Source organism: Pipra filicauda, unplaced genomic scaffold (genome assembly GCF_003945595.2).
Source record: "Pipra filicauda isolate LSUMZ 115617 unplaced genomic scaffold, ASM394559v2 scaffold80_size11013439_pilon, whole genome shotgun sequence".
Taxonomy (NCBI): Eukaryota; Metazoa; Chordata; class Aves; order Passeriformes; family Pipridae; genus Pipra; species Pipra filicauda.
The window spans coordinates 3,776,354-3,788,817 of record NW_024104987.1 but is presented as its reverse complement, the minus strand read 5'-3'; the positions used below and the strand labels follow the sequence as shown (position 1 = coordinate 3,788,817).

General features: G+C 41.2%; 1 protein-coding gene across 14 annotated transcripts in view; it reads right to left on the bottom strand.

The window, feature by feature from the left end:
* PECAM1 (platelet and endothelial cell adhesion molecule 1) overlaps nucleotides 1-12,464 on the bottom strand; it is a 43,189-nt gene that overhangs the window by 2,739 nt on the left and 27,986 nt on the right. For 10 of the 14 annotated variants that reach the window (XM_039390306.1, XM_039390303.1, XM_039390307.1 and 7 more), the window contains 2 exons: nucleotides 10,253-10,309; nucleotides 3,563-3,585 (listed from right to left, as the gene is read on the bottom strand). In XM_039390306.1, coding sequence (XP_039246240.1) covers nucleotides 3,563-3,585; nucleotides 10,253-10,309 — 80 coding nt within the window. The remainder of the gene's footprint in view (nucleotides 1-3,562; nucleotides 3,586-10,252; nucleotides 10,310-12,464) is intronic. The other 4 variants (XM_039390310.1, XM_039390313.1, XM_039390312.1 and 1 more) reach the window with 1 other exon arrangement.

Genomic DNA, 12,464 nt, shown 5'->3' with positions numbered 1-12,464 from the left:
TGCCAGTCCTCCTGCACCCCCAGGACAGAATCACACAAACACACACACACAGCTAAGAGGGAGCAGGAGAGGAGGAGGTATGAAGTCAGAACGTTCTGCTGAGGTAAATTTGACACAATACCAATTAGGATTTGGCGAAGTGGCTATCTCATTGTCAAGATATTTCCTTCAATATGTTTTCAGAAACTGGGACCATTAAATAACTTAGAAAGATTGCCAGCTCTGATTTCAGGAAGGAAACCTCCTCCCAGTTCCTCTCTAAGTAATTCATTTCTTTTGCAAATACTTCCTATGGATGGCATTTAAGATACAAATTTCTGAAACGGAGGAGATGGAGGGAAGCAACCCCCAACATAAAACTTTAGGTTCCTTTCTAAATTACCTAAAAGTCCCAGACATTCAGGTTCAAGGTACTCTGGATTGCAAGTCAGTCACAACTTGTACTGCAGCTGGGCCTTTACACAATTTAAGTAATTCAAACTTAAACTGGTTGCTTTTCTAGAACCTTTCTTGACATAACACAAACATTTTGAATGCATAACACAACACTTGCTGTCAGTACACAGTGTTTACTAAAGGCCTGAGCTCAATTTTGTGATTGTCTCTCAGTGAAGATGAAGCAAATTTCCTAGATTTCCCTGCTGGATTATATTTATTCTGGCAGAAACTGTGGAGGGGCAAACGCACAAAAGCAGGGCTGGCAATCATTAAAATGATTTGTGACATCTTCCTACTCCACAGAGAAGAGTGTTTTGCCCGTGACTTCTGGAAGAGCAATGCAGAACTGAGTGTTAACAGACTTTATCTGAGCAGTGGAATCCACCTTATTTGATTTTAGGGAGTAAAAAGGACATCAGGATCCGATGTTGAGCCTCCACCATCATTACTGAAACAAAAAGGCTGCATGTCCTCCCATCTCTGAAAACAGCTCTTAGAAAAACAGTCCTCTCTGCTGGGGTGTCCTTTGCCCCACACTGCTGGAACATCTATTATATCCTACATAGAGTCAAATTCCACAAGTTTTTTGACAGGCCACTATACTAAGGAATCCATCTGGCATTCCATGTGATTAAGATGCCAGCTGACCACCTGAAGGCCTCCTTTCACTCACAAAGTAAGGGAGCAGCACATTAAAAGCAACTTCAACTCTGAGCCAAATACTTAATTTGACTATCAAGAAGCAGAACAGCTGGGGAGGAAGTCTAAGCCACTTGATCACTTTATAAGAAGCATTTTCCTTTTCATGAGTAGGATCAACAACCCCTCATTTGGACCAAACCTCTGAGAGACATCACAGTCAAGCACTGTGTGAAAATGAGCTACAGAAAAAAAATAGCTTCTAGAAAATAATGATACAAAGCACATTAGTAGTTCCCTGCCTCTTCTGTGCTGCCTGAAAAGCGGTGAGAGGCAGATAGAGGGGATGGAAAATCTATAACAAAATTCATCTCTCCATCCAACGTGGTGCTGCTTTTTGCCACAGGCTATATTGTGAATGGAACAGGACTCTGGTTTTTTGCTGTGTACTTTAAAGCACTAATACATGTTAAAAAAAGGAACAGTTACTATGTTAGTACATGAACAGTATAGCAAAGGGGGGGACAATGTCTCAGATGTGAACTGAGTAAAGCTACTTCCAGGAAACCTCAAGTAGAGATGTGAAGTGTTAAAAAACTGACTTTTCTTTGGGGTGTTTCTGAAAATGGGATTAGTTTCACAAAACAGCTTTATTACTTTTCTACTGTTAATAGGAGAATAATAAAAGAAACACAAAGAAAACACTGCCCTCAGCTGACTCTTCTTCCTTAAATCTACCATTACCTCATAGATTGTCTGGTTTAGCAAGCTTTAATAGCCCAATTAATTATGAAAGTTATTTACAGGGTAGCCAGTGCATTTTCACTGACTTTTCCATTATAGTTCCATGGAGAGAGATTTTACTCACTTTCGACCACAGGAAAAGAGAACAAAAAAAAAACTTCATAAAACTTCTATCTTTTATCCTGTGTCCTTTATAAATTAGGTAGGCTGTGGAAAAAAGAAGACAAAATCTCCTCCCTGAGCTTACACTGATGTCTGTCACAGCCTCTCTTGACCATTTTTTACTTTGTGTTGGACAGGGACAAACTTTCTTCTGCAAGGAATTCCTGGTACAACCCAGAGGAGGGTTCAGCTCAATGTATTTTTAGAAAATCGAGAGCAAGGAATAAAAACAAACCCTTAAACTAAAAAAGACAATGATACTATAAACCCTCCTGGCCTGTTTTAACACGAGTCTGTTTATTGTAAGGCAATCTGTGACCTTCAGTGCACTGCCAGTGCCTGTAAATAATACAATGGGCTGCTTGTGTGTCCCGTGGGATGGGAGTGCTGATGGAGCCTTTCAAAACTCACAGGGATGCCATAAGCTGACGTAGGCTGTGCTATTGTGACTCTTATTTATGGGTCTCTCCTTTTTTCTTTTGAACTACAAGTTCCAAAGTCACAAAGTGGATGGTAGAAAAAAAACCCTGTTCTGCATAGTCTGAGGTTGCATTTGAGAGCTTCTCTAACATTCATAAAAGTACTCCTGAAATGGAAGTTCCCTGCCTCTGGGATCTCTTGAGAGCAGAGTAACAGCTCATTCAAGACATTCCTTGGATTTTTAAAGAAAATCCATATTTTTTCACTGGCTCCTTAGCACTATGAAGCTTTTCACCACCTACAGAATCTTCACAAAACTCCAAAGCTTTTCAGCTGAGATGGTCCATATATGGATGGTACTAATCTCAGTTCTAGGTTAGAGCAGCACAACTGACCTCGCCATGACCCAGCAATGTACTCTGCAATAAAAAACTGTTTGCCTTCAAAATTTCTTACACAGTCTCAGTTTAGCAGCAGCCCTTGGAGTCACCCCACCTGCTTTACCAGTGGATGGAAACACATCCAGGAGGAAACAGTCATAAATAGTGAAGTGACTTCTGCAGGTTGGGGTGATTCCTCCTTAGTTTGACTCCTCACACCTTAGGAAGGACCTGCCTTTTTTGGATATCCCAGTCACAGGATGTGTGTGTGAACAGGCACATCCCAAGGAGAACACCCGGCACTGAACACCCGGGAACTGGAACAACAGCTCTGTCCCCAGGGTCACATTAACCAGTTCAGCAGGTTTTCATATGCAAATCTCGAGTTCCTCAGGTCCATCAGGAACCTGAAGGAAGCAGCAGCCATGCCAACCTTGTGCCATCCTGCCAGCAGGAATATCTGTGGCACATATCCAGAGCTGTGCAGCTGTTCAACACCAATTCCTGGGAGATCGTTATTTGCCATCTCCCTCCTGCACCAGCACCACCAAACACCAGTCCCTCCCAGGGGTTTTAGAGCTGATCATTCTATAAATGTGGGACTGAAAGGCTAATTAAGTAAGAATATACACGAAGAGATTGCCCCTTAGCTGTCCTGTAAAGGTCCTGGGCAACAAATAAGCAATGAAACCACAGCAACACTTGAACATTGTCTCACTAGATACACAGTAATCTCAATCCAATGTCACCACATTTAACTGCATAAACCATATACTTACAGAATGCCTGTTTTCCATAGAATCTGCAAAATAAAACACAACACACAAATTACAAAATGGCACGTTGCAGAGTTCTGTGTTCCAGAAAATGCAGGTTTATGTTCTTCAACCTTTTTGTTCACCTTGAAACGATGTAAAATTGCTACCTACAACTAAGCCCAGCTCTGGACCTAAGGATTATCCAAGCTCTAGTTTAACCCGAGTACAGGGGTGAGACCAGACATGTCAAGGACCACACTGACCTGTTTGACAGCTTTTTGATTATGGGTTAGAGCAGAAGTCTCTCCTGAGGGTACGAGCTGTTACTGGACAAGAGAGTCTTCCTTTAAGAGGCAAGTTCTCAGGAGCATTATACTTCCTAATCCAATTCCTTGCCAGGAAAATAACATACTGCAGAAATCCGGTGTAGGATACAATTTTCAGGGCCAAATAAGATCTTGCAAAGGTACCTGAAATTTTATTAATACAAAGTTGCTCGTTCCCAATAAAGCCTGAGAGCCAGCAGGCTCTTTCCATTTAGGGTCAGTGACCTTAAGATTAGATCTTAGGGGTTTTTTTTAAAGAAGTGGATTTAGCTATTCAGAAGTTTCACAGAATACATTCAATAAATATATATTTGCCCTCTGAAAGGAACTCCAGTTTTAGAAGAGGAGTTCAAGTCTTGTTGAAAGTGCTTTTCTGTTAAGATACTTCACACATGACAAAAGTAAGTGCTGAATCTTGAAGGGTATTTTCTTGGAAAATATATAAAATTCAGTGGAGCAAGGCTGTGTGGAGGAAATTCATCTAATGCTCAAAGCAGATGGTTTGGACTGGGGCTCTGGGTTAATCTTGCCAGTATTTTTTCTGTAAATATGGGATAGTGTCTGAATCTATGTTTTTTTCTAAGTATTTAGCAAGTAAGTAAATAGCAAATACTAACATCAGCCCTCCCATAGGCAGCACACTTCTGTAAATTTTGAGAAGTTCTCTGAAATCATTAAATGAATATTATGCAGAGTATTACTACCATAACCAGACCTTTATAAAGGTGTTTTAGAGATTCCCTTTTCAGCAGAAGTAACCAGGAAACAGAGGTGAAGGTCTCTGTCATTGTACATTATGAATTTTCTCCAGGACAGTTCTACACAGAACTATTAGTCCAGGCAAAGGATTAAAAACTGAACTGACCACAGCACCTTGTACCAGTGCACAAACCAAATTTCAGTACAAAATTGATCTCAATGTTTGGCAAGATTGATCCATATATGTTTAGCCATTTTGATAAGAAACAAAATTAAAAATTACGTGGAACACACATAAAAGCTTTTTGTGTCCTGAAAGCCGACAGAAGTGAACAAAACCACCCTTGACCCAGTGCTACATCAAAGCCTGGCTTTAAGTAGACAAAACTATACATCAGGTTTATGAAGTGAGGTATTAACAAGCTGTCATTTAGTTCTGTCACAGTGTATTGTGCTCACAGGAAGGAGGAAATGAGAAATTCTGTGTAAATTCCCAACTTCAAACGACGGGATGTTGGCTGCTCAAAGCTTCTGGGTCACAATGACAGATATTCCAACTCCTTGTTACCTGTCACCCAGATCCAAACTAGGGTGGCTTCCTCCCTGAGTGTCACATCTGTGCCAGAAGAATGTCAGGATCTGTGTCCTGGGGGATTTCTAACAGGCACCAACCAGGTAAACCAGCAGGGAGCCACTAATAAAAGCACAGTGATACAGTGCTTTTCTGATTCTTTGCTGTGCCAATCTTTTCACAGCCTTTCTGTTTCTTTTCTTCTAATGAGGTTTTTTCACTTTTTTACTGATTTTACTGTGATGAAATAGAGAGATTTTTCATTATACTTGGCTTTCCCTTACTACCAAAAAGAGGGAAAGGAGATATGCTGGGTTCTAGTCATATACAAAGAAGGGCAAACAAGCAGCTGCATATTTTGTGAAAAGACTCGGAGCTGAAGGTCTGATATTGATGATTTCTAAAATATTCCCAAGTCTAACAAAGGTGGGTGTTTCTGTGGATTTCTGACAGATTTAAACCCTTGCTGTTGCTTTTAGTTGATAGGATTTTAAATTCAAAGGCCACATTTTTACAAAGGAGTACATTAATAGCAGGAATTTAAGACACTGTCATCTCCACTTGCTCCATCATTTCTTGATGGAGAAGAGAATATGAGCCTAAATAGCTGCAATTCTTAATCCTTCTCCAACCCATCTCCAACCCTGGTGAAAGCCAAGCTGTGAGATCATGAGCTGAAGGTGCTGAACTGCAGGAACACACACACTACACTCTGCCAAGCCCTTCACTGGAGCAGTAGCTTCTAACAGAGGATCTTGGCAGGCAGCTTGGGAGCAGCTCTGACACAGGGCATGCACAAAATTCAGCTTTGCATTGGAGGTTCAAGCAAGGCCAGAAGCTCCCTGCATATTTGTGCCTTACTGAAACCATCTGGCTCTGCCTAATTTTTGGCTGGAGCTGTTGTGAGCATTTGGCTCTGGACTCAGTGTCTCACAGATCCAGGCTTTGGTCTAGAATGTGTCTAGAAACCTAAAGATCCAAAGAGTTTTTATTTTGGAGAAGGGACAAGTCATTTCCATAATTTTGGACTGCCTGTGCTCATAAAGCCTGAGTTCTGAACAGTGAATCCCCAGACACTGTGAGTTTTCTCTACACTGGAAAAGGCACCCAGTGGGAAATTCTGGCTAAGCATGGAGGTTTTAAGCCTGAGCTTCAGGAGCAGGAAAGTATTTGAGCAGATTTCCTGATTGCTAGAGCTGATTTCAAATAGTTTGTTCCAAACCACTGAGTGCAATGGGGATTTCTCATGCCTCTTTCCACTGGGATATATTTATTTTTCCATAGTACATTGTTGGTTGCTGTAGGATTCTTTGAATTTCCTGTCTTATTGCTGCAACTGCTTCCAAGTGACCAGTTCACTTTTCCACACTTAGCAGCATAAAGGCTGGCTCTGCATTTTGTTCACTAGATTCCCACTTTCCTAATAAGAAATTAGGAATTGTTATCTTGCAATAAGCACTATAAGCTTGATTCAGTGCACACACAGAGCAGTGCAGAGCTTCTGTGAGCTTTGGGTCTGACACAGAGCAAAGACAGAGTTCACTGAAGGAACAAGAACGTCCCAGTATGTCACAGGAAGTGCCCTGGAAAAATGTAAGGAAATCTGTGACCTGGAGTTGGCTCTCATCTCCCCAGCAATAGGAACAGAACTGTGCTACCCCAAGAACTGGGATCAGTGTAGAGGGAAGGGCTGGAGCTGAGATAAAGAACCAGTATGGAGATGCTTGGACTTCCTGCCCCTACTGCCCCTCGGGAAGATGAAAGGTGTGATGGAAATAAATCACGTCTAAAAGAGCCTCCACCCACGAGCTGCACTCGGTGTGTGACACGTCCTGACCCTCCCTCAGGAAGAGCTGCCAGCCTGCACCTCTGGGACTCCAGCACAGGCACATGGGCAGCAGGGCCACAGCCATTCTGTCATTCTTGGCAGGCTGTTGATTTAGGCAATTGCCTATTTTGCTTAAGTTTTGGACTGTCTCAGACTTTCTGAGCAAAAAGCAACAACTCTGGGACTGGGCTGGATATTCCTGGCTCACAGTAAACTTTGGCTTTTCCATAGAGCAACCAGAGAAAGCAGTATTTTAAGGAAATTAGTTTATCCTGGTAAGTCTAAAAGACTTTTAGACAAAGGTGTTACTGACCTGACTGGCACTCATTAGACCACTCCCCAAATTCCCATGGGGATGTAAGGTTTGATTTAAAGCTGAGGCTTGAAGTTGCTCTAGGTATTTTACATAAAATACTAAAGTAACAATCTATTGCTCTAAAAAAGGCTTTAAATCAATACCTGGGTGAACTTCCTGAACACTATGCCACTGAATTAAACTAACCTTTTGATAACAGTGCAAGGACAATTTCTTATCTCTGAGACAAAGTGATCAGCACCCTCCTTCAATTCTCATTACAGCAGAGGAAACCCAGCATCCAACTAGAGACTGACATTATCTACAGGACCATTATTTGATTTTCAATCAAAATACACCTGACTAGACTTGAATTTCACAAATTTCCTGCTTTCCCTACTGCAAATGAGTTAACTGCAGTTAACCATGTGCAGGTCTTGCGGGATTTGAAATGTGCATTTGACAGTTTGTTTCTGTCTAATCTCTAATGTAAAACCACCTCCTTAGGCCTGGCACTCAGAACAAGGAAAGCACAGCAGAGAGAGTAATGGGAGACAACACAGCCAGCAGCAGGAGAATAAAAAGAAAAGGAATAATGACAGATACTCAGCATTACCTGCACCATGGATTCATGAATTGGGATAAGGACAAGCAATAGCTATGGAACTCAAAATACAAGAGTTTGTTACTGATGTGGCATCTGCCTTACTGGGGACAGCAGGGAGAGCTGCCAGAAAAAATGAAGAGGGGAAATGTTTTAGCTCAGTCACAGAGAATTGCATCAGACATAACAACTACTGACAGTGCTTCAGCTCTCTCTCTAGTGGCCACAATTTCTGGAATGCACACACAACCCCTTAAGGTTGCCTATGAAGCACTAAATTCTAATTAAAAAACCCCAAACCACAATAGTTACCTACAAACAAATAACAATAAAATGTTACAGAGGCCTTAGGTGTTAAATCTGCCAAACAGTGTGGCTGACACCAATTCCCAAACTCCTGTAATCTCCCCAGAGGACACGTTTGTCTGATCCATTGACTTCCTGAAATAGATTGTACTTGTGGGCATTTGCTCAAAATCTCAAAGAACAGTCAAACACGGTGAAGATCAGAATGGTAAACCAACTTCTGCCCCCAGCAGTAATGTTCAACATCTTTCACAACCAGCATTTAACATACTCATATTAATATAAATTAAAGTACTTCTGAAGAACAGAGCTATTTCCCAGGGATTCTCCACTGCATTCATCCTTTGCCACCTCACAATCACACAGCCTATCACCAGTCCAAGTTAATGTTACATGAACTGTAAGGTGGCTGTCCAGAGCACTGCCCTGCTCTGGGATGCACTGCTTATCTCACTGGAACACTTTTCCTGTGGATCAGTCAGGAAAAACAGACGGGATTAAAACAATAAACTGGTCCTGTGTTTCCAAGAATAACTGAAACTGTAGAATGTTATGCATAAAAGAGCAGGTGTACCGCAAGATTAAGGGGTGCTTGAGGATGATTTGGCTAATTCAGCTCAGCCTTTCAATCATAATCTCACTTTATTGCAGTTCCCACTTTATGGTATTATAGCCTTTTAAGTGCTTTGAATTACAGCTCTGCTGTACCTACCTGGAGTTTAACAGCACAGTTCACAAAACACCCTTCTAGGACATAACACCTTCTGTTGTGTCAAAACCAGGGATGGTGAGAGGTGTGATAATCCCCTTCACACCTGGGCAGGGCAGGAGGGGGTTTATGCAGCAGCTTTCTGCAGCTTGTTACAGGTCCAGTTCACACTGTTCCAGAATATTTGTGGCCTTTGGGTTCAGCCCTAAAATAAACTGTGTTTTTTTTTCTCATGGTGCTGCCAGGTGATCCTGCACGAAGGGCCTCGTCCCACCTTAGTGTGAAGGGTATTTGGATTTTCACTGTGAAAAATGAGTACAGCACACAGGCTCAGCACCAAGGATTCTGAAACTCTGTTCCCAGTGCTGTCACTCTCTAAACACATTCCCTTAAATGAATGACCTAATCTCTCTGTTTATTCAGCTGTAAAATGGAGATAAAAATTGCCGTGTATCTCCTCGCAAGGGAAAATTAAGTAATGTTTTCTAAAGTACTTGGAGACCCTCACATGAAAGATTCCCTAGAGACAGAATTCTGTGTCAGAGCAGGTGGGAAATCCCTTATAAAATAGAAAAAAAAATAGAAAATTAAAACACAACAGTCAAAAATTAAAAATGGTACACAGAAAAGCCACTGGGTAACATGGATGGGGACAAGATGTGAACAGTTTTGCAGCCCTAATATTTACAAATCTAGACTTCCTAAGACAAAGAGAGGAAAGGAAATCCTTTCTGATTCAGTCTTTGACAAACTATGAAGAAATGCTTTTAACCTACTGCCTCTGAGCTCATGACTGCCACAACATTTATAGTCAGTAATTGCCAGTAAGCTGGTAATGCCCCCTCACACAAGGCTGGGTTAGTGGAGGTGGCAGGGCAGAGTGGCTGGCACTTACAGTCTAAGACAGTTTTTGATGGCTATTTTTGATGGTTATTTAATAACACATGACAAACATGCTCAATTAAGAGACAAAGTGTTGCTCATGAGCACTTGGAGATAACACAATATATCACCCTAATCCCTAATGGGTTGGGGATTCAGCTCTAATTCAGATCCAGAGGTAGGGCCCAAATGCTGAGCAGGTACAAAACAGATGGGCTGATGAAGTAGATGTTACAAATATTAATCCCACTGCATTAAGCATCATTGATTTATGAGGAACCATGAAGGTGTTATACAATCTATCAACACCTGTGATTTTGTAGCTGCACTTCAGTATGTTCCTGTGTGACTTGCATCTCTTTTTTTATGGTACTTTATCTTCTAAATATTCAGGCTAAATATTGTCTTGGAAAATATTCAGTCACAAATTTATCCCTAATCTCCTCACAAATGCTTCCTTTAAGTGTTTTATTTTTCACTAGCTTACTTACCATTATTAGCTTTTCTGATTTCACTATAAACTGTTTCAGTCCCCTTCTGTACAGGAGCTGGAAAATGTATTGGCACAGAATCAATTTATTTTCTTTTTTTCTTTCTTATTTTTTCTTATTATTTGCCTTATGAAAAGCTCCTTAAACCAACAGAACACACTGTTTTACTTTCAGAGGAAGTTACACAAGCAGCAACGAGCCTGTGGAGTCTGTGAAAAAGCAAGTACACTCCCTCCCCAAACCCAGCCTGCAAGGAACTGAGAGGGAGATGTCTCTCCCTCTATATAAAAGTGATGATAAAAATCTGCTTCCCCTTCTAAATTTAACATTTTAATAATCTCCTTTGAACTCAAATCGATACTGCTTTAATTTTACAGAGACATCTACCACTAGAGAACGGTTTCCCTGGATCCCTTTGAAGAGCTGCTTCAAGTTTTTCTAAGGATTTCAGGATCCAAGACCTGAGGTGATCTATCATTTGGAAGATGAACTACACCCCCTTTTTGGCAACTAGCCTGATTAAGTCTTATGGGCACAAAAAAAACCCCACATCTAAATTGCTGTTTGTGAAATGTCTCAGAAGGGTATTTTCAGATTTCACACTGCACAGCTTCTATTTAAGGTTATCTGGGAAAAGTCTCCCCTCAGCATGGAGGGCTCTTCCACCAGAGCACTGAGATCAGATGGACACAGCAGGAATGAAGGCTCACAAGGCTGGTGGAAAGAATGGAAGTAAAGACAAAAAGCAGACAGAGGTTTGTGCCTCTAAGGACACAGCTGGGGTACGAGTGCAATGTTAGTCTTTCCAGACCCTTGGGTTGACAAATAAAACTCTGCTCTTGGGTGAGAAGGAAAGCAAGAAGCTCTTCCTTTTTTCCTGACATCTGTGAGAACTTATCCACAGGGTTTGATACCAAACTAGAGACACACACAGGGAAGGGGCAGAGGCCCTGAAGGCCTGAAAACAGCAAGAGCTCAGTTTCTCTCTGGTCAGCAGAAACTGCAGGCGAGCAGGAGATTAGAACAATTTCCTGGATTTATTGCATGGCTGTAGTTTAAAAATCCCTGGGCAACAAAAGTGCATTTAAAACCAACTTTCTTCATTTTCTATAAAGGCCTACGCTGGCAGGGTCCAGTAGCTTGCTGTTCATAGATCTAAAAGTGTTTCAGAAACACTCATTCATTTCAGTTAAACTGAATCTCTTAGAAAGCCTCTGAATTCTATCTATATCACCTCCAATTTCTATGGACCTTCAACAAACCAAGAGGTTAGATTTTTTTCCAGTTAAAGAAAAACAAAAGCGGTTGTTCTCTCTCTGCAAGAAACTGGAAAGAAAATTCACATTTCTGGACAGAGAATCCTGTACTTCAGCTATTAAAAAACATCCCAACACTTAAAGAATTCAGATAACGACCTGCAGTCAGAGTCAGGACTGTTACTGTTCTGCAAGAACAGTAACAGCTCTGAAGAACCCAAGTGTCTCTGGCACCACATTCTGATTTCCCAAAGCTAGTTCCATTTTTTTTTAAATTCTGTTCAGCATCCTTTAAACGCTGGGAGCTCACACGTCAGAGTTGAGTTGCAAAGCTGCTGTTAATTCAAATACCAGGAGGAGTTACACTTCCCCAAGTGTTTAATCACAGCTTTCAAACTCAGCTTTGGCAAGAACCTTCTTTGCAAAATAATCTGAAGACCTTCAGGCACATTTCATCTGCTTATGGGCTACTGCTTAAATGATCAGTTCATTTGCAGTGAAGTAAGGAGTAATCTTGTCAGAATTTTAATAAGAGGTATTTAATTTTGTTTGGGACTCTTTTTTAGCAGATTACAGTCCTAAATCTACCCCTATTGACTCTGTGGAAAGATTTGGTTGGAGGTATTTCCTTAGCTTGCTTTTTTTTTTTCCAGACCCTTTTAATTGAATTGTGATATAATGCCACTGCCCATGTTATTTCCTTTGTTAATCTTCCAAAAGTCGTCTCAGCACTGAAAAAATGTGCCAGGAGAAATTACTTGGACGATTTGACATTTTGTTCCCACCAGCTTTATAATGTTGCCACCCTGCAGATAACTAACCAGATATAAAAGTCAAAGAAGGAGCATGTTCTAACTCAGCCATGATTAGAGGGTTCTCCCTTCTCACTTCAGGGATATTTCCTAACCTTACTTTAGCCCCAGCCTTTGTTTTTGCTCAGATTAATAATAAGGGGT